At 38.5% G+C, this 23,063-nt stretch overlaps 1 protein-coding gene across 3 annotated transcripts in view; it reads left to right on the top strand.

The window, feature by feature from the left end:
• Positions 1-23,063, top strand: part of PTPN4 (protein tyrosine phosphatase non-receptor type 4) — an 86,077-nt gene that overhangs the window by 14,884 nt on the left and 48,130 nt on the right. For all 3 annotated transcript variants that reach the window (XM_079968751.1, XM_079968752.1, XM_079968750.1), the window contains exons 2-5: positions 13,156-13,310; positions 15,948-16,055; positions 19,842-19,884; positions 19,998-20,076. In XM_079968751.1, the coding sequence (XP_079824877.1) occupies positions 13,173-13,310; positions 15,948-16,055; positions 19,842-19,884; positions 19,998-20,076 (368 nt within the window). In that variant the 5' untranslated portion in view covers positions 13,156-13,172. The remainder of the gene's footprint in view (positions 1-13,155; positions 13,311-15,947; positions 16,056-19,841; positions 19,885-19,997; positions 20,077-23,063) is intronic.

Genomic DNA, 23,063 nt, shown 5'->3' on the forward strand with positions numbered 1-23,063 from the left:
AGTTATATCACTGTTGCTGCTTTCAAGTGATAGTGTTTGATCAAGTATCTAGGGCACAATAACTAATTTTTGCATCAGAAAAAGTATCCCAGGACTTAAGGATATGTGTGGAAATCCGATAGTTGGATTCTACCCCAGATTAAAATGAAACAAAGCAAACAACCCCCCCCCCCTATGTGACGGGGAGATGTCTAAGTGCGAATTCCTGCCCTTGGTATGGTAGTTTGTTGCTTGTAGGCGAATTTAATTGGGGGGGGGGAGCTTTCAAACACGTGCTTCTTTCCCCTGATTTTAAAGCAATGATGAGGGAATTGTTTGGCTTGATTGGTAATTGGGTTTGGCAAAATAGTCTCTGATTGTTGCCACTACAGCAGTCTAGAGGTGCCACGAAAGAAGGGACAAATACAAAGTACTTTTGGATCCCAGGAAATAATGTTTTACAGGGCACCTGATGTCCATGTTAAGGATTCAGACATCTTGAAAACTACATTTATTCGGGCTCCTGGTTGTTGGCATGAGTGTAGAAATGAAGCAAATGACTCTCCAATGACACTTTGGAACCATTGCCAAGAAAGCTATTAAATTTCCGGTTTTGGCTCCCTTTTTGAAACATAGTCAAGCATTGACTTCTGAGTTGCGACCTAAAATGAAAACTTTGGGACACTACTATTCCAAAATGGAGCTGTTGCTGGAGAGTAGTATTACATGCATATTTCTTCTCCATGAATGTTTAGATCAACTTTCAGGTACTATGTGTATACCAGCCTATCATAGCTGGTTTTTGTTTTTTAACCAAATACCAGTATCTGATAGCTTTCAGTTTAACCTTTTTATTAGACTTTCTCCACCTGTACAGACATGCACAGTCCATCAGCATACAGATTGCATACAGTCTAGACACCATGAAACATCAAGTTTATCCATCAGAATAATGATATTATTAAAAATATCCCAAAAGGAACATGGATGTGTATGTGGAAAGACATCCTGCTGTATGTATGAATCTTAAGGATATATATATATATATATTTTTAAAAAGGTATTTAGGTGGCATTTGTCTCTGTTTAGGTTGAGCGATATATACAGATAACTTTTTTCTTTTCTTTGTACAAAGGAATTGTACAGAGAATTGTGTGTGTACATGTTGGACGGTTTTCTCAATGGAACATTTCAGTCTGAATGTTTGCACAGGTCACAAAATCACTATACAAATGTGTTTTTTCACAATAAAAGGTTTCTAGGTATTTTCTTAAATTTATTCTTTCTTTTCAACCTATTTATTTATTTAGTCTTTATTTATTTAGTCATTCCCCACTTCTCCCCCTGACAGGGATTCTGACATTGTATACCTTCACAAGTAACATGTTTAGCAATCCTGAGATACAAATTTGGACTCACTTCTACCATATGAAATAAACTTTTCAAGTTTATTGAAGTCCTAGTTTAAATGATTTTTTTTTTGTTTGGATTTCTCTTTGTATTAGAAAGCACATCAAGCACAAGCTGTGATGTATGTTTCCAAGATCATATAGAGTTCACAGTTCATACTAAATCTGTCACTTATCCCTGCTGAAACAAAAGTGATCTTACTATCTTTTGTTTGGTTCTTAGCAATTGCCTATTGGCTTGTGTCTCCCCCCCCCCCCCCCAATAATTCATGGGATTTAGAATATCTAGTAACATGCAGATATTTAATTATTCAAATTTAAACAACTCCATTCATCCTGGGAAATATTTACTAACATAATTGGGAAACCTTGTAATAATAACAACAGATTAGATTAGGAACAGCTAAATCTCTTTTTTTGCTTGATCTCTACACCTTCAATTTTCTCTCCCCAGTTGAGTTCTTTCAATAATCTCTGTTAATGTTAATGGGAATAAGAAAATGAACAGTAATTAAAAAAATTGGGAGAACTCAAGTCTTTATAGTTGAAATTCTAGAATACCAGTATAATTGAATTCTTCTCCACCTATGAAAAAAATTCTCAAGTTTTTGAACATGGTCATAATTTTATGCATGATAACTGGCATAACAGGTGAGAACCGAAAGTGCACAAATATTTTGAAAGCCCGAAAGGAGGATTTGCATATGTCATGTACCATGCATATTGTTTTCAGATTCCCAGCCTTCCTCCAGGATCTCAGGTGGTGATTTTCCATCTCATAACTCTGTGAAATAGGTTAGACTGAGAGGTAATGACTTGCCCAAGGCCACCTACAGAGTTTCATACTGTTCAGGGATTTGAATATGGATTCCCACAAGTTTAACATTAACCACAACATCCCACAGTGTCCCAATGTTATATTGCTCGACAGGAATAATTGAGGAGTAGATTAAAACAGAAAAATCACTCTTTGACAGTTTCATAGAACAGGAATCTTATGTAGAGAGAATCATATGCTTAAGTAATATAAACGTGCTCTCACGGCCGTACCTTCTACTGCATGTTTATTGGTAACTACTAAAACTACTGGGGACGCGGGTGGCACTGTGGGTTAAACCACAGAGCCTAGGGCTTGCCGATCAGAAGGTCGGCGGTTCGAATCCCCGCGACGAGGTGAGCTCCCGTTGTTCGGTCCCGGCTCCTGCCCACCTAGCAGTTTGAAAGCACGTCAAAGTACAAGTAGATAAATAGGTACCGCTCCAGCGGGAAGGTAAACGGCATTTCCGTGCGCTGCTCTGGTTTGCCAGAAGCGGCTTAGTCATGCTGGCCACATGACCCGGAAGCCTGTCTGCGGACAAACGCCAGCTCCCTCGGCCTATAGAGCGAGATGAGCCCGCAACCACAGAGTCGGTCACGACTGGACCTAATGGTCAAGGGTCCCTTTACCTTTACCTTACTAAAACTACAAAGAAACTGTTTCCCATATGGTAGTGACTATTGCATGGGAAACTTCATTTGCAAAGCAGTCTCAAGATATTACCTTTGTGTGCAGAATTGGAAAAATATTCTAAAATTGGCTGGATCAGCCAAGTGGCCCATCTAACTCAGCACCCACTTCTTATGGTGTCCAACCAGATGCCTGTGGAAAGCTGTCAACAGCACTCTCCCCTCCTGTTGCCCCTTGCAACCAATATTTAGAAACATATTGCCTCTTACAGTGTAGGTAGAATATATCAATCATGGCTAGTAACTTCTGATAGTTTTATCCTCCATGAATGTGTCTAATCCTCTTGACACAGCAGGAGCCAGTGTGGTGTTCCACAGATACTGCTTGACTACAACTCACATCATCCCTGACCATTGTCCATTGACCATTGACCATTGCTGGCTGGGGCTGATGGCAGTTGGAATCCCAGCTACGTGTGGGAGGTACCCGTCCCCATTTAATGCCATTAAAGCAAATGAAATGGAGCTGTACACTGATCTTTAAAATTGTAAACCACCTTGAGTGCCTTCGGCAGAAAGGTGGTGTATAAATGGAATGAATAAACTGAATGAATGAATGAATCTTCAGTTAACACAGGAAGTTTGAATTTTGTAATGATTGCAATATAGTCAGAAATAATGTCACGTGTGTGAAGTGGTTCTTAACTGAAGCAAAAATATGTGCCTCCATCAAAATTATATTAACCACTAAATCATAGAAGTATAGGGGGAAATGTACATTGCAAGGTTCGGGCACGATCCCTATGTATATTCATTTTAGTTACATGAATGGAAAATGGGAGACTAATCTGTATACAGATGTAATGTTCAAAAATTTAAAAATCACAAGATCAGCAAAACCTGACATCTACAGAAATAATAGGCTTTGTTTGTTCATGGTAAATAGAAATATGAACTGCATAAAGCATAATAGTAGCAGAAGCACTGTTTCAAGAACTCATGACAACAAAACATCTGTAGCTTAAAGTATGCAAATAAAAACATGGTTTATGTCTGAGGCTTCAAATCACTGAATTTGAAGACTTTGGAAGAATAGAACTTGGAACTGGCATTCTAGTCAGTGTCTCGTTATTTAAGCAGACTGCACTAAACTTGAACATGCCCAATCAAATGTCTTAACTGAGAGCATCATGCAGCAGAACCTAAGATGTAGGTTTATTTTCTTGTTTATTGCCCCCCCCCCTTTTTGCTTTCTTGTACTCCTAGCACTTTCCCCATTACTTTCCAGGTACTGAGTTATGCTTGTTCTCTAGAAGTGCAGAGATAGGGAGGAAACTGCTAGAAAATCAAAATCATGATTATGTTCAAGGGATGTTAATGGAAAGAGCTTAGATCACATTTTTTGATCAACTGAAATGCTAAGTTGCAATCTGAATATTGGCTAATCATATTAAATAACAGGAGATAATTAGTTCTTTTAGATGTAGCAGGTCCTTATAGCAAGCAGCTGAAAGTAACAGCAACTTATTACAGAAATATCTGTGTTTCTTGTTCAGGGAAATCTAAGACAAAATTTATTCAAACCTGAAATGCAGAAATGAGAAAACAGAGGAGTAATTTGTGTTGTTTTTAAAAGAGAATTTAATCCTATCTCTGTCCATGTGCATGTCTGTCCTTAACTCTGTTTTCTGTTTGATTTGATTTACAGGTTATAGTTGACAAAATTAATGTTATCTTAAAGCATATACAAAGCTGGAAAATATAAATAGCTATAGAGCCATGTTTACAGAGTAGTTTAATAATAGTCTGACCCTTGGCTGCATGCATGGCAGCTTAGATCAGCATCACACACATTTTAGCCTTGAGTTTTACTCCTCAGGAGAAACCTTGAGCCATGTTGCATTACTTCTGTGCCTTGCCACATGTTGGCAGTCTTCAGAATCTTGAAAATCTGGATTGTATTAAGTATGTAATAACTCTGTGATTAATAGTAAATTAATAGATTTTTAAACACAACAGGCCTGCTTGTGTTTTTAAGGTGAATTTTGAAAGTGTTAAGCAAAAATACAGTAAATAATCTTCATTTAGAGTTGCATGAATAGAAATTTCTTCATTGTTATATGTCATCCTCTCATGTAATATATCTATACTTTTTGAAAGGCAGGCATTCAAATATATTTACAGTGGTGCCCCGCAAGACGAACGCCTCGGAAGACGAAAAACTCACTAGACGAAGGAGTTTTTCATTTTCTTAGCCGCTTCGCAAGATGCATCTCCCTATGGGCTTGCTTCGCAAAATGAAGCTTGCCCCGCATGCTCCGGGGATAGCGGGGAAGCGCAGCGCGTCTTCCCCGCTGTCCCCGGACCTCTTTTGAAGCAAGGGGCGGTGGGGAGAAGATTGCTTCTCCCCGTTGCCAGCCCTGCAATCTCCGGGGACAGAGGGGAAGGCGCGCGCGCCTTCCCCTCTGTCCCCGGACCACTTTTGAACCAAGGGGCGGCAACGGGGAGAAGCGATTCTCCCCGCTGCCCCTTCCCTTGCTTTAAAACAGGTCCGGGGACAGAGGGGAAGGCGCACACGCCTTCCCCTCTGTCCCCAGAGATTGCGGGGCAGGCAACGGGGAGAAGCAATCTTCTCCCCACCGCCCCTTGCTTTAAACAGGTCTGGGGACAGAGGGGAAGGCGCGCGGCGCTTCCCCTCTTTCCCCGGACAGTCTCCATAGGAACGCATTGATTGATTTTCAATGCATTCCTATGGGAAACCGTGCTTCGCAAGACGAAAAACTCGCAAGAAGAAAAAACTTGTGGAACGAATTAATTTCGTCTTGCGAGGCACCACTGTATTTCTGTTAAACATCATGTTCCATAGCCTCAAGGCAAATGGTGACCTTATTCTGCTTATTATTTTAGTTTTCTTATTACATACATTTGCATATTAAAAGGTAAAGGGACCCCTGACCATTAGGTCCATTCGTGGCCGACTCTGGGGTTGCGGCGCTCATCTCACTTTTTTGGCCAAGGGAGCCGGCGTACAGCTTCCAGGTCATATGGTCAACATGACTAACATGGGGAACCAGAGCAGCGCACAGAAACACCGTTTACCTTCCCACCGGAGCAGTACCTATTTATCTACTTGCGCTTTGACGTGCTTTCGAACTGGTAGGTTGGCAGGGGCTGGGATGGAGCAACGGGAGCTCACCCCATCGCAGGGATTCAAACCACCGACCTTCTGATTGGCAAGTCCTAGGCTCTGTGGTTTAACCCACAGCACCACCCGCACCCCTATTTGCATATTATCTTTCCTTAAATACATTTTTCTCATAATGCTGTTTTTCTGTCCTTGGCTTTTAAATGGGTCATTTAACATGGCAGCTAAGATCCATGCATTAAACACTTTTAAAAGAAGCTAAGAAATTTTCATCTTCCAAGTAGCACTTTTGTGGGATATGAAATTGCGTGTCCCTCATGTTGCATGTCCCTCATGTAGTCCTTCCTTCCTTTTCTTTTCTGGGGCATGTTAAGCCCTTATGAAGTAGCTTATGATTATGTTCACTTTCTTTTGACAGAGGAGCAAATTAAGCTCTTATAACTCTTAAACTTGGATATATTTTTAGGATTTCACACAGATTGCTTATAGTTGTACTTTTCAGAATCCTTATGGATATTTAGTTTGATTGCCATAATATATACTGAAGAAATGTGCAATATTTGCCTCCCTCTCTATTTCTGTTTCTTCTGTGTGCTGCTTTCTCTTCCCCGTCACCTTTTTTATTGGCTGCAGACTTTCCTTCATCTCCCATGTTGAAGGCATACACATATTTGGGCTTCCATCTAAACAGCAGGGGGAAAAAAACAATTAGCTTTGAAGTCTGTGTGTCCTTTAACTATATATATATATATATATATATATATATATATATATATATATATAAATATCTGCTTTGGTACATCTTTTCTTTTAAAAATAAGTATAATCTTTGGTCATTATAAGTACAGTAATAGCAAGAAATATATTCATTTCATAGAGAGATGTAGGGAAGAGAGACCTTGCATAATACATATGGTGTTCCTTTGGGAGGAAGGCAGGGATATAAATTTAATAACATTGCCACAAAAACATTTAGGTAAAAGAGACCCCTTTTAGTAACACACAAAACATATGTAACCATGTTGTATTATAAGAAATATATTCAAAAGCTGGATTAGGCCAATACCTTTCTTAGGGCCACCAAAAAGTCACAAATAGTGAGGAAGCTTTTGAGTTTTCCAAAACACTCTTATCAGGCTGCATGTTAAACAAAGCCAGTGGTGAGGGTGGGGAAGAGAAGAAAGTTGCTGCTGTGTGTATAACTCAGAATCACTTATGGCAGTGAAGGGGTGAGTACTGTGGGAGTGCACAGACCATAGATTTCAGTTCAGATCATGATTTCGCACTTCTGAAAACAGGCAGTGTCTCCCCAACATGCTTATTAGGATGTCTGTTTCATTTTACCTTGATTATTCACTATTGATTTTCTTATGGCCGTAGCTTTTTTTCTTCAGACAGGAATAGATAAAATTTGCAGGCACACCAGCCCCTCTGGGGTGAATAAGGCTTGGCAAATTATAAACAAATATGTTCAGGGACTTTTGTGTTGGGCAAAGTTTAAAGTTTTAACTTTTTAAAAAAGGAAATTTCTAACTTTATTTTGCGATAGAATTGAATGACATTTGCAGGCAAGACCAACCTTCTGAGGATGTGAATCCTCTGGACTGATTTCAGAAGGCTAATGGCAGTGGTTTTCTGGAGGGGCAGCCATTACAGTTTTAGGAACCCTTCCCCCCGCCCCAATCTTATCTTACTTACTATTCTGTGGACATTGGTCTGAAAATTGCAGACTGGAGGGGTTTTCCTGTGTAAGAAACCTGCCAAATTGTAAGCAAATAGGTTCAGGGAATGTTGCTCTAGATTTTATTGGGGGAGCTCAAAGGGAATCGCTTTCTGGGTGAAATCATTCCCTCTTATTAGAAGCTTGACCTGTTGGTCACAACAGAGCTCTAGTGTTTAATCTCCCTTCCTCCAACATTCATCCCTATCATTGTGTTAAGCTTAGAGACATTTATTTTCTTTCAGCAGAAGCTTGTCTGTAGTGCTTTGTTCTTATGTTTGGGTCACCAAAGCACCATGGTCCTTGCTTCAATTTGTACCACCTTGTATAGCTCCCACTTCACCTCAGACTAGCCAAAACCCCTTGAGGTGGTATTTTCCCTTGAAATTCCACATTTGCCTGACTCCAGTGTAAACCACTAGTGAACATACAAAGGGTGAGCACATACAAAGGTGAGACTTCTCCAACTATAAATGCTTCTCTGTTAGCAAGTATGTAAGGTACTACAGTGGTTCCTCGGGTTACATACACTTCAGGTTACATACGCTTCAGGTTACAGACTAGCCCAGAAATAGTGCTTCAGGTTAAGAACTTTGCTTCAGGATGAGAACAGAAATCGTGCTTCTGCGGCGGCAGCAGGAGGCCCCATTAGCTAAAGTGGTGCTTCAGGTTAAGAACAGTTTCAGATTAAGGACCTCTGGAATGAATTAAGTACTTAGCCTGAGGTACTGTATACAATATTCTGTAAATAGCTCATAGTTGTTGTACAGGGTGCTAGCAGCTTATACTTATTTGGGGATGAATGACGTCCTGTTTCCTGTAGCATTATCTGCTGTGCTAATGCCACAGAACTTAGCTTTTGGGGGTTTCCTGCTGTGATAGGTATCACAGATGATGCACGTCTCTGTTGTTGCTCACAATATATTCATAATTGAAAATGAATAAAATGATGATACCTCTGCCTCTTCATTTTCTGTCTTACTTATTCCAAACGGTGCCATGAGAGCAGTGACTTATATAAGAAGTATTGAAATAGCTGTTAAACTAAGTTTGCTGTGAAATAACCTTGAAATCCTAGTGTGAAGTCCTTGGGTACTTTAGGGCGTGTAAATTTGGCAGTCAAAGAAAGTCAAAACAAACATTCTTAATTAGTAATTCTAGAAGACTAACCTTGTATGCAGAAGCAGAAAGATAATGCTGCGGTACCAAAGGACTTGAACATGGTCATCCGTCATCTACATTTTAATTTATTCACAATACTTCTGCTTGTACATGCAAACCTGTCTGCTTGTATTTTATATTTCTGAAGGATAAATATGCTGTAGCATACACAAGGGGAAAGTGTGAACCTCTTCATAAGAAATAATGCAGTAAACAGTTTACATAGCAACAAGGTCTGGGTGTATGGACCACATGGATCAAGTGTACATATACTGAGTTCTACACTACCACTTTGGAAAGTATGAATAGCAGGAGCTTGGTGCTGCCTTTAGCACAATCTGTTTGGCTACCTGTTGTGTGGTTTCTAAAAATTACAAAAATAAAATAAAAATATGTACACCAGCCAGTTATGATACACATGGAGACACCTGCAAGCAAAGTGAGCTGACAATAACTTCCATAGATATCTGAGTTCATCATCAATAATGGATCCAAAATATACCAAGAAAATAGGATGAGGGAAAATGTAGAATAAACCAAGTTATAGATAATGAAGCACCAAAACAAACACAGCAGCAAATTAAAAATTAAAAATAATGCTTGCTGGCTCATTCCCAACAGAGACAGATTTCTTGTGCATCATAGTCTCTTTTTTTCAGCATCCCTAGAAAGCACACCAGTGACTCATAACCTTCCTAGTGTGTCTCCCTCTCGGCTTCCACTGCCCTGAGATCTGATCAGCAGCTAAAATGCAGCAACTAGGATTATGCTTACTTCCAAATCAAATGGGCCTTTTGGCAGCTCCAAATGGGTCTTTTGGCAGCATGTTGCAAGATACATGTGCCCCAGCTTAAGTCTGTTGCACCATCAGTACAGAGAATTTCATTCAAACATTTGTTCATGTGGCTTATTTTTTTAAGCCTAGACTCACTGCACTATATTGGATAGTAGTTGTTGGTTGCATTTATTTTGACAATATACTTCATGGAATCTTGACACAGTATATCCAGATCTACAGCCTGTGTGCTGCATAACCTTGAACCCTGTAAACAAGAACAAGTTATAGTACAGTTGGACACTACACATTCAAATGAGTGTCACACAGGTCGAGGTTCATGATGGTCATTGCATGTATCTACAGTGGTACCTCGGGTTAAGTACTTGCAGTGGTGCCCCGCGAGACGAATGCCTCGCAAGACGAAAAACTCGCTAGACGAAAGAGTTTTCCGTCTTTTGAGGTGCTTCGCAAGACGAAACGTCTTGCGAGTTCTTGCGAGTTTTTTCCCTCCCCCCCTTTTTCTTAGCCGCTAAGCCGCTAATAGCCACTAAACCGCTAATAGCGCTAATCCGCTAAGCCGCTAATAGCCGTGCTTCGCAAGACGAAAAAACCGCAAGACGAAGAGACTCGCGGAATGGATTAATTTCGTCTTGCGAGGCACCGCTGTAATTTGTTCCGGAGGTCCGTTCTTAACCTGAAACTGAAACTATTCTTAACCTGAAGCACCACTTTAGCTAATGGGGCCTCCTGCTGCCGCCATGCCGCTGCTTTGCAATTTCTGTTCTCATCCTGAAGCATAGTTCTTAACCTGAGGTAATATTTCTGGGTAGCGGAGTCTGTAACCTGAAGCATATGTAACCTGAAGCGTATATAACCCGAGTTACCACTGTATACACTTAGGACGCTAGCTTTCATATACATACACACATCATCTGGGCAGTCTACAACATAAATATTACATTAAAATAACAAATAAATACAACTATTAAATCAATCAATTGCAAACTGAGTAGAATGAGCATTTTCTTAAGTACAAAATAAAATATAGGAGGGACTGAAGCTACAACTGTCTGCTGCATACAGCATTATGTAGTAGAATCTCCCATTACTTTTCTGTACTGTATACATACTCCAGGCAGGTAGAAATTGCTTGTGTAGAGCGTTCTAGCTCCAGCTAGTAAACTTTGCCCCTGCTGGCTTTGTGATCACTCGGGTGTTGTGATCTGGAAAAAGAATCAGCTCTTTGCCTTTAAACTGCTCTCTTGCAGGTCCATGAAGGGAAAATAATTCTGTTGAATTTCCAAGGGGCTCTTTCCTGAGCTTTGTGGTTCCCTGCCAACAAGCATCAGTGTAAACTTACGGAGTGTTGACTTTCATTTAAGAACAAGTAGTGGTGCTTCTTCACAGATGTGTGTTTGTGTGAGAGTGTGTGTGTTCTAAAAAAAGCTTAATTTTAAAATTTAAGTATGAGTTAATTTATGTAGTTTTGAGCTGAATTTAGCATGTTAGAACTGAACTTTTAGTAACTAGGGAGGAAGCTATTGTATTTCTGAAATTATAATGGAGGGATAGCTTTAAACAAATCCTTTTGGAATTAATTAATATGTCAAGGCTACATAGAAATTTTTAAAAATGTTTTACTCTTTGCTAATATAAGTTTAAGCATGGGTCTAAAAAACTACTGTATTTTTTGCTCTGTAAGACTCACTTTTTCCCTCCTAAAAAGTAAGGGGAAATGTGTGTGCATCTTATGGAGCAAATGCAGGCTGTGTAGCTATCCCAGAAGCCAGAACAGCAAGAGGGATTGCTGCTTTCACTGCGTAGCGATCCCTCTTGCTGTTCTGGCTTCTGAGATTCAGAATATTTTTTTCCTTGTTTTCCTCCTCCATAAACTAGGCGCGTCTTGTGGTCTGGTGCGTCTTATAGAGCGAAAAATACGGTACTTTTGGTACCTGCAATGTATCTCTTTATCTTCTTTGAACAACAGATCCACATGCCACATCACAAATTTTCTTGGTTTTCAGAAATGGTTCCCTTATGACGGGGGGGGGGGGCTGCTCTTTGAGCAACAAAAGTTTGAAGACTCCTTGTGCTTATTGAACTAGTGCTGTGATACTCTTGTCCTTATTCTCAGTTTATAACTAGCAGGGAATAAAACCCATTTTTGGTTCTACAGTTGTTCTTTTAGCTTAATCTCTATTTAACTTCCTGGGGCAATTCTGGTTCTTCTCTAGTAAGAGTTCTTTCAGCAAAACAAAAAATGTACTTAGCCAGTGCAGAACCTTTGATCTACTCTATTGACTTTTATATTTTGTTTAACTCTGAAGATTAATTTGTAGTTTGGCATGACAAGCTTTGCTTACATTTATATTTATACTGTTTGCGTTTTAACTTTATAACCTGCATTTCTGAAAGCTTTTTTAAACTCAGTGATGTTTACTGTTGCAACACTGTAAAACTCTACATTTGGGTACTTGGATTGTGTTTGATGTTACATGCACTAAAAGAGTTAGCTTTCCATGTTCATTATGTTAAGTTTGTTTTCTGTCTTCTACACTATTCATAAACCTTTATAAAGCAGTTGTTTGAAGAAATGAGCCCAGTAAGTTTGCAAAATACATATTGGACATAGTACTTGAAAACCTCGTCTCTGGAAAGGTGGCTACTTAAAATTCCACCTTTCAGAATTAGATGTCAAAGCTATAACTTAAATAAAGGAGAGAGGTGGTACTTAGGATTGCTTTAAACATTAATTTACTGCTGTGAACTAATGTGGGGAAATCATGAAGTGTGCCGTGGCTTTCATTCTGTTTAGGACACAACTTCATTCTCATTTCCATTATGTTGCATAATATATAATAAATTTAAAAGGATAATTTACATTATAGGAGCACATACAGATTAGAGTGAGATGATTGCCATCCGAACCTCTTGTCGTATGGCTGTGTATGGTTGTCGTAACACATTTCATAAAATCTCCATGGCATTGCTAGCAGCTTTTCCAAAGGTGCATTGCTGCCATGATTTTTTCATAGTAGATGGGTGGTGTGAAATTTGCTTAAAACAACAGTATGGATCCATCACCATATGGAAGCAGTACTTGGATTTTACACTACATACATGAAGTTGGCCCCTCAAAGACAACTAAGGATTTTACAGAGATTGCCCCATGATCTGTGCTTTATTTGCTCTTGCCTGCATTTTCCTCCAGAACGTTTGGATCTATTTTACAACGCAGACTTTCTAGACTTAAAAAAATAAATTTTAGAATATATAATTATGGGTGGCTGTGAGATAATATTGTAATGTTCTTTCCTAAATAAGAAAGGGTCAAGTTATAGTTGGCGCTCAAGGATGGCTGAAATTTGCTAGTTTCAACTTGAAAGGAAAAATACATGTATTCTGTAAAACTAAGTAGAATATATTTGATACAATAATTGGGATTAGCTTTTATTATTAAACCCAACTTCTGAATTATCAAGGTTAAAGTGTTAATTATCTTTGTTCCCCCCTTAAGACGTTGTGTGGACAGTAATGACCGCACGTTTCCGATTGCCTGCTGGCAGAACCTACAATGTACGAGCATCTGAGCTGGCACGAGACAGACAGCATACAGAGGTGGTCTGCAATATTCTTCTTCTGGACAATACTGTACAAGCATTTAGAGTTAACGTAAGTATAATATTTTAGGAAACATGTTGTATCTCATTTAGAATTGCCTCATAGTAGAGTCCTAAGCTTTAGAAAACATGCTCTTGATTTTGCATATTTAGTTAATCAATAGTATACATTAGCCATCCATTTACTTACATTAACATGATCATTAATTCAGAGTCCTTTCCTAAGGGCCTCCTGTTTTTGTTTTGTTTTTTTGAAGAGGCTTCTCAGCAGGGAATGGCCTGAGGAGGATATGGGAAATTCACCTTGCATGAGTGCTGGCACTAGGTACATACATGTATATAGTGTTTTAAAGACTTTGCAGAACACCGTATTTTAGTAGGAACCTTTGCAACAAATAATATAGCTAAAAATGTTTTTCCTCTTGTTATACCCTGAAAATGATTCCTTACTTAAATAAATATGATGAGACCCAAATAAAGGTCAATATTAAGCTAGAATAAGAATAAATTTGAATGTTATATATTTTATATTAGTGCATTCATACAATTTAGAAATTATTATTTATTATTAAAAAGAGTTTAAAGCAACTTACAGTTACAGAAATAAGGTGGGTCTTAATTCATCTCAAGTGTTAAAAGCCAGAGGTGTGTTAAAATGCACTCCTTTGGACATTGTCTCAAAGCATCTTTTGCAAAAGACATTTGCAGTACAGTTCTATGCAGATTTTCTCAGAAGTCCCACAGTGTTCAACAGGACTTACTCTCAGGGAAGTGCACATATGATTGCTGCCGTAATGGTTTATTCTGATTATTGTAACCTTATTTCATGTATTCAAAACCAAAGCATATAACTACAAATAACTCCATATTTAACAATTTTATTAATGCTCCTTGTGTTAAAAGTCAAATGGAGGCACTATTCTCCCTGCCCACTGAGTGCTGGATACACATATATTTTAAGGTTGCTTTGCAAATAAGTTTGAGCTTTATGAATATTTCAGCAGTAGCCAATAATTTAACCGGTCTGTCAGTAATAAACCTACAGAGATGACCTTGATCTTTGCTGAATGGAGGCAGCTTATGACTGATTTAGACCAATGATGGGTTTTACAATTAAAACTTAGGAGCTTTATCAAAACACGTGTCCAAATAATGCATCTTTTTGTAATGAGCAAGCTATAGAAATGCATTAACACAGAGATTTGTGGAAAAACAAAATGCCAAAAGACTACTTAGGGCACTGTTCAGACCCCTAAAATTTACAAAGGGAAAATGTATTGTGAAATAGCTTTTCCGTGTCAAATCTTTCTCAACTTTTTTGGTCCTCGGCATTTATTGTGCACAGAAAGGAAGTTCTGCATAAGTAACTTGGCCAACAGGCCAAAGCATGCAAGGTAGCGTGAAAGGAAGCACATAGTCTGGAATGCGTGAAAGAAACAAAGGAGTGGTTAGGAAGCAAACCTATGTGGTTTCGGAGGTAGAAACATGACTAAAGTATTTTAGGCAGGGGCAGACTTGCTTAGCATTTTTATGGCCACAAGGCTGCATTGTAATATGGTGGCAGTAGACAAGTCATCTGAATTTGAGACATATAGGAACATGTCATCTTTTGAGCAAGCCAAACTTGGCTGTCACATTCAGTTATACTTTGCAAATGAAGACATGTTTAAAATAAATATTTTGAAATATGCATGCTCTTTTGTTTTTATCAGACAGTTTGTATTCTTGGGCCGTGAGTAGCTGACAAGAGAAATTGTATGTCAATCTGGTCCTTTAGCTTTAAGTAAATTAAGAGGTTCTTTTCAGATGCTGTGACTGATAAAATATCAGGGAACTGTTTTCAGAATTGGCATCACTTTGAAAGTCTCAGCTCCTTGCTTTACTGGCTTTATAGCCACAAAAGACAAGGTAAAGCCTGTGCTATGGAAGCATAATGTGTTTCAGAATTCAAAGATCTGAAAGATTCACACTAGGATTAAAAATGCATAACTGGCATATATATAGTCATGTACCTGGTTTGGTTTCTGTAAATGTGAGTTTTCAAAATGAATATCCAAGCCACTCTTCCTAAATTGTAGTCCAAAAATATAAACCAAGAGACAATGCAGTTGAAAAGTGGAACTGGTCTCTTGTTTACATCATAAAACCTTCCAAAGGACCAGAGTAGAAGTCTGGTAAGGTTTGTTTCAGCTTAAACAACAGGAAATTGCTGTATGGGTTATTTGGAAGGAAGGGCAGGATATAAACTGAATTTAATTATTAATGATGATAGTAATAATAATTCATATCCCACCTTTCCCACAATGATCTCAGTGTGGTATTACACCCCACCCCCAGCATCTTGTTCTTGCAACAGTCTTGTTAGGCAGAGAGAATGACAGATACACAAGGTTATCCAGTGAGCATCATGGATGGCAGGAATTTGAACTCTGATCTTTCAGGTCCTAGTCTAACTTTCTCAACTACTTGAGTATACTGGCTTGAAAGTGGGAAGAAGTCAAAGTTGAAATGCAGATTTTCAGGTTAAGGACAATAAAACTTTCTGGTTTAAAAGTCTTAAGGTTTTCTCAGAGAACCAGTTTCCCTCTCAATTTTTCCAGGATGGGTAGCGATTAGAGACAAAGTAACCTGCTTTGGTGGTGGTTGAATCATTTTGAAAACATTTTCATTTGCTATTTTCTTCCTACAGAAACATGATCAGGGACAAGTTCTGCTGAATATAGTTTTCAAGCATCTTGATCTGACTGAAAGAGACTATTTTGGTTTACAATTGGCTGATGATTCTACTGATAACCCGGTAAGCTGTGTCTGTTTTCTAAACAAATTCCTCTCCAAGTTTGAGACTGCAAGTTCTACACTTCTAAACGCTTGCACTAAGTTTAGTTTGCTGAGGGAGAGGCTGATGTTGCAGAGTCGTTTGTAGGAGAGCTCTGTTGCAGAACTAAGCACTTACTTACTTAAAAATGATTCAGTAATTTTTTGGAGAGCCTGAAAAACCTGATAAAGTCTGTTGGACCTTACAAGGGATAACTAGGTGTGGCATCCCACTTGAGCAGCAGAGTTTTGATTCTGCAAATGGAACTTACCTTTCCTTCTCCCTTACAGCTCCCCATGACCCCCCCCCCCCATTTATGGGGTTGAAAAATCCTCTGTTGTGGATTGGAAGAGTCATGGGGGCTGCATGGTACCGAAGAGGAAGCCCTATTACATTCATTGTCATGACATTGGATTTCACCCAAAATGTTGACACCTCTGTTACAGAAAAAGATGACGAGAATCTATTCATTTCACTTATTACTTATTCACTTATAACTATAGTCTTTCCTTCCCACCCCTAACTTTTGATTAATACATAACAAGTTGCAGATTTGCTTACATGCTCTAGAAAGGATATACTGGAGAGAAAATGATCAGTACAATCATTCAGTATCCCTAACTTGGTTTTATTTCTGTCACTTTTATTTGTGACTAGTTCCTGACATGCAAAGCAATCATATTTACCAGCAGAAGTTTGGATCTTAGGGTATAAATACAAGCCATTACCTGGTTCTGTACCAGATATTCTGCAGAAATCACAATCCATTGTAATGCTAATACTAATTGTAGTTTAGTAGCTAGGGAATGTTATTAACTTATCATCTGAAGGCGGGCATTAAATTAAGTTTTAGTCTCCTGGTTCTCTAGAATGGTTTTATATGTTCTTTGACAATACTTCAGATAGTTAATATTTTGCTATAATATAGTGGTTGTAATGGGAACTTTGAATGTCTGGTTTTGTTTCAGCTATTTATAATCATTAAAAATGCTTATGCAAGATCTTATTTAATCACTTGCAAAGTGATTAGTGATACAAGATGATATATGCTCATAGTATCATACAGAATTTCCAGGGTTCAATGACCACATCAGAGTGACCTTTTAAAAAAAACCCAAGGCTGTCAACCTGCAGAATAGTCACAACTTGCAGACTTGCAGCATTAAAATAAATTCAACAGTGTAAATATGTTTTGATAGATGTAATAATGGAAAACTGATTGGTATAGTTTTTGTAAAATATGCAGGGATATAAAATAAGTAAAATGAACCAGGGAAAGAGAAGAAAGGAAGTCACTGATAATTTAAATATGCAAAATGTTTATCTGAAATTGAAAAACAGAAAATTTAATAAAAATCATAAATTAAAAATCAAGGCTGATTAAAACTGGTAGATCTCTAAGCAGATTTACCCTTCATCAGTTGTCTTAGTAAGGTTGATTGTTTACTGTTGCAAGAAAACTTGATGATAGTATTTTGTAAATGAATGCTAAATATGCAAGTGTGCTGTATTTTCCTGGTTTTGAATATATTTTTTCTCTTTAACTGATCTGAAGTTTGAAGAATCATGCTAAAGTTAAGGCAATGTGTGTCATGGAATTTCTTGAGTTAAAACAAAGCATTTTAGATAGGAGGAAAAAAAATAGATGTTAAAATAAGCTTATATGAAGCCCTTCTTTCTTACAAGGAGAATGGTGAAAGAAGTAGGCTTCATTTATTCACTGCATTGAAGAAAATAAAAATTGTATACCAAGACAACTTAAGTAAAATGTTGCATTGAAGTGAAATTCAGATCCGTGCATCAGCATCTGACAAATAGCAGTTCGTAGAAACAGGTCATTCATTGTCCTCTGATATTGGTAGCATTCAAGTGGCAGCTATATAGTGTTCCAGGCAGGTTAATGCCAACTGAATTCAGAAAGGGTTTAGTTGGAAACTGGTAGTGTTGAGGGGAATAGAAAAACAGGGCTGATCCCAGATTTGAGGGGCCCTAGACAAAGTGTATTCTGGTGTGCCCGTTCTACAGTTGATGGTCCTTGCTTGGTTTACTTGGCTGTGACGGCTTTAAGCAGTACCAGACATCCTGGGACCTTGGCAGCTGCCCAAGAACACCAGATGCTAATGCCTGCATTGTGGGAAAGTCATATTCCTGATTTCTGTTACATCCAGGCTGCTGGACATCCTTCAGAAGGCATAAGCTGAACAACTAAACACTTATTTGTGGATGCAGCATGCGTATTTTCGATCCTATATATTCCATCCAGATTGTTAGGCAAGCATTTTTTCAAAGAGAGTAAGTGAGCTGAGAATATCGGCAATCTCTGTATGTTAAGTGGAATTTTTTTCCGTGGCGAAGACTACATCTCTGCTTCTTGCCCTTGGTTTGATTCTTGTCAGCAAGCTGGCATTGCATTTGGTAGGAACCAGCTTTCTTTGATCTTGTTTTAGTCTTGGTTATTATTATGCCACATAAGGCAGGGTTTTCAACAGGAACAGTTTTTTTTATTATTGTTGGCACGTCCACGTTTCTATTCCTGTTCATTTCCACAACATAAAGCTTTTTTACTGTTGTAATATTTTTACTGTGTTGTAGCATTTACTTCAAATTCTCACAGATTGTAAGAACACTCACAGTACATCATACATTCTTTCCTGTTGCACCATCAGGTGACATGTTAGAACAACGTGGTCCTTTTGTTTACTGGTTCTTATAAGAATACAGTCATACTGATTGTGCACTAGCTTAGATGACAGATCCTTTGTGATGATAAAGCATCTTTTCCAGCTTGCAGAGCCTAGAAATCAGTGGCCTAGAAAGCAATTCTTGAATGTTGCACATATGGTTAGTAACACACCCCTTGGCTCAGTGTTCATGCTGGCTGTTTCAGAGAGACAGAATTGGGCAAGCTTAGTTTCCTAAAGAAAATATGGCTATTTTAAACAGGACGCATGTGGCCTTTTGTTCTTTCTAATATCAGCCTGCACATCTTTAATCGGTGAAGTCTGGCAACTGATTTTTATTTTCATGCTTGTGACACCATTTATCTTAGCTCATTTTCCAAACCCCTGCTAGCTCTCCACTCAGGAATTAGTGAGTGTTTGTGAAGTCTACATCTTTGAGAAAAAGTATAGACACCTTCTTTAATTGTATATGTTAATACTTGGAGACATAATATATTGAAAGCTTCCCTGCCCGGTTTTGCTCTGTTAATATGTGAATGCTTCTAACCAAAGCCCCTTCCAAATAAAACTACTTAACTTTATTAATCCAAAAACAGGTGTGGGGTGGGGGAGAGGTAGTTTCATTCCAGAATTGAAAAACAGTTCTTGGACTAATAATTGGATAAATGAGATATCTCATTCAAGGTGTTAAACTTAGCTACAGCATCTGGAATTATCTTACCTTATAGGCTTCTCATTATGCTCCCTCTAGTGTTGAGTTCAATTGCTAATTTTTATAGTAATGTGACAGATTGGCACTTAAAATGATTTATTTAAGAATTAGAGGACAATCGTCACTGCTATAGGGTGTACTAAAAATGTGTAGTACTCTAAATAGAAGTCTATAAATGTATTTAAGGACTTGGAACCGGGTCCAAAGAGCCCACCTTGGACTAGTCATCAAGGAAAAGTGTGTTTTGTGTCTAGAAATTGTGACATATGGTAAAAACATACATATGTACATTTGTTTTGTTAAGAGACGTGTTGCAATAAAGCTTTGTGTTACTTTAGAAAAACACATAATGAAGTAATCTTTTCATTCCCCCAGAGGTGGCTGGATCCAAACAAGCCAATCAGGAAGCAGTTAAAGAGTGAGCAAAAATATTTTTTTATCTATTTTGAATGCAAATGTTCATTAAATAATGATAAATAAATACTAAATTAAAGTTGTAAAAATCTAATATGATATTTTGGTTAATTTTAGGAGGATCTCCTCACAGCTTGAACTTCAGAGTCAAATTTTTTGTAAGCGATCCTAATAAGCTTCAAGAAGAATACACACGGTATCAGTCTCTCTCTTATTTTAATAAGATACTTTGATGTTCATTGCATAGGAGTGTCTGCAATTGATACAAAAATGTGTATACATTTTGATTTCATCTGAGGAACTTAGGGATTTTTTATTACCAGCCTATCCAAAACTGAAAATTATTCTTGATTAGCATGTATTCTGTGTAGCATATATTCTGAACATACTTGAAAACAATTCAGTTGTGTAGTTCATGCCTATATCTGGATTTAGAACTTATACATGCTCTTGAACCCAAGTCATGCACAATTTGACAAAAAGGCACAGTGTTTTAAGTTGCATTGTGTTGAATATAGTCTGATCCTTACCCACTCATCCCTCCCAACTCTTCGTGCTCTTTAATATCTATATATTAGGGAAAGCTGTTGTTTAAGGGACTAACCAGATGTAAGCATGTTTGTTAAACATGGGTTTAACTATTCATTTATAAAGCAGGGAGGAGAGTGCAAGGAAGTAGTGAAATCTTCTACTTCCCCACTTTATCTTATGGTGCTTTCTTGCTTTACAGGTTTTATTCTTTGCCTCCCACGCTCCTAGCATGAAAAGTTAACCCCCACTATTCCTACACTTTATTAAAAATGGGCTTACATCTGATTTTGTACTCAAATTGCAAGTTAATTATTTTAGGGTAGATAAATATGTGTCCAAAGGCATACTTCAATACTATACTCAAGTGCCTTGCTAATGAAAACCATATTTTTACATTTGAATTAATCTGTTTTTAACATATACCAAGTAATGTAGACAAAAGGTTATTTTTGTTCAATTGTTTGTTCACTGAAGAGTTCAGAGGACTGTTGCAGCAGTTTTGCAAACGCTGCTTTAAAATCAATTGGTTTTCCAATGCAGAAGTGGTTTGCAATCTACGTTGTAAGTGAAGTTCAGGCAACAACTAATTAAGCTCCTTTTGTATTTGAACACACACAGAGCTGCATTCACTTCATCTGACCCTATCCTCCCCTTGCCCCACAAAAATATCTCCCAGGCAGCAGCGTCTTTCAGCCTATGACTACAACCAAACAGTCTACATACAGAGCAGCTCTAAATTAAGTCCCTGCAAAAGTGTAATGCTACACTTTAAAAAGCACCCCTAATATTTTAAAGTTATAAATAACAGCACTGCAAATAGAGAGCGGTATTGAAGAATACAGTTTGGGTTTTAGCAGTACAGAAATCACTCTGCAAATCATTGTTGATATAGTTGATGAAATTGGTATATAATTTCCAGAGTTCAACTTCCATCATCATGAAACAAGAAGTTGGGGATTTGGGTATAACTTTTTTTAAATTGTCAATTTATTTTCATTTACATCCTGGGGAGTTTGAGTAATGCAGAATAGTTGGGAGGGACTGATTTATGTGATCCTTGAGTGCTATTTTAATGTAGCTAGAAATCACACCACATAGGGGCACCCACCTGTCAAAATCCCTCCTGCTGCTTTGCAAGTCTTTCCATGCTTCCCCTTCAAACCCAATTTCAGAGGTTTAAAAGAGGAGCATGGGGAGATTTGCAAAGTGCCCTTTGAAGCAGCATCCATTCCATTCTTTAAAGGATGGAGTTGAAGTTGCTTCAAAGGGCACTTTTGTCAAGTGCTTTAAGATGCTTTAACTCTGGTGGATTGCTACTTGGAAAGAAGGCAGGGGGGGAAAGCTCTCTTCACTTTCCTCATTGCCATACAACTGGTACTATTATGTACTCTAGTATATGTTTGCTTGTCCTCACAGCAACCTGTGCTCTAGTAATTGTCAAACTTGTTTGTCACCCAAAACTCAGAATGCCAAAGAGCAAACCAGTCCCCACAGCAACAGAGAATGCACTTAGATACGATCTTATTGATAGCCTGCTGCATCTCACAATTCCATGGCAAGATCAGGCCTTTGACAGGATTGTCATCTCTGTCCCTTGGAAAATCACTCAGAACTGTTGCTGGAAACTTTGATCTGGCCAGCCTAATGCTGCATTGCCATTCACCTCTGCCAGAAAACTGCTGGAAAAAACTACTTTGCAAATTTCCTGCTCCCCTCTTTTCTGCTTTTCAGCACATGTGTGCGTGCACACGCAGACATACAGAGATAGAATAAAGAGGGGGTGGATTGATCCATCTGCTAAACCCTGAAAGGAATCAATAGGGGTGCCAGGGTAGGGCTTCCTAACTTAATACTCCTGGACTGAGCTTTGGCTCTGAGAATCTGCTCTTTAACTACCAGTTGAGCTATTTGTCATGCACGCCCACCAAGCCACCCTCATCCATATGTCAGATGGAAGAAGAAAAGAAGAGAGCAGCCTGGCTAAGACAGAGGAGAAAGTGTTGTGCATGCAATACGAAGCAGTGGGAGAAAGATAAGGAGCAAGGGGCTGATGAGTGCCACAACTAGAGGCAGAGGCCAAAAGAGACCCAGGGAGAGTTACTAGCAGCACTAGAGAGCCTTGGCTGGTTTGGATCAAGTTCCAAAGACTTCCGTGCTTCATAGCAAAACCTGAATGACTTGATCTTTGGTATTGGTTTGTTTAATATTTTTTAGACTGCTTACACCTGAGTGGTTTAAAAGTAAAAACCATAAAAATCAATAGAATACAAATGAAAATGAAAGTAATAGTGTCAATAGAAATCCAGAAACATAACACTGAACAGTGCAATGTAAAAAATAAGTAAATGTCCAGACAAGCAAATATATTTAATAGGCATAAACAATGTGTCACAGTTGACTCCCCTTGGCTTCCACGGAGGAGGGTGTTCTTGCACTTTGGTCCTCCAGATGTTGCTGAACTACAACTCCCATCAGCCTTAACCAGCGTGACCGAAGGTCAAGACTGATGGGAGTTGCAGTCCAACAGCATCTGGAAGGCCATCTACTGCAGAAAAGACCATGTTGATACTAGCCATGGTGCAATGTGCAGGGCTTCCTTTGGTGGTGGTTAATCTATACAGGGAAGACAGTCTGCCACATACCTTGCAGTTG

This window comes from Podarcis cretensis (assembly GCF_951804945.1).
Source record: "Podarcis cretensis genome assembly, chromosome: 1".
NCBI lineage: Eukaryota > Metazoa > Chordata > Lepidosauria > Squamata > Lacertidae > Podarcis > Podarcis cretensis.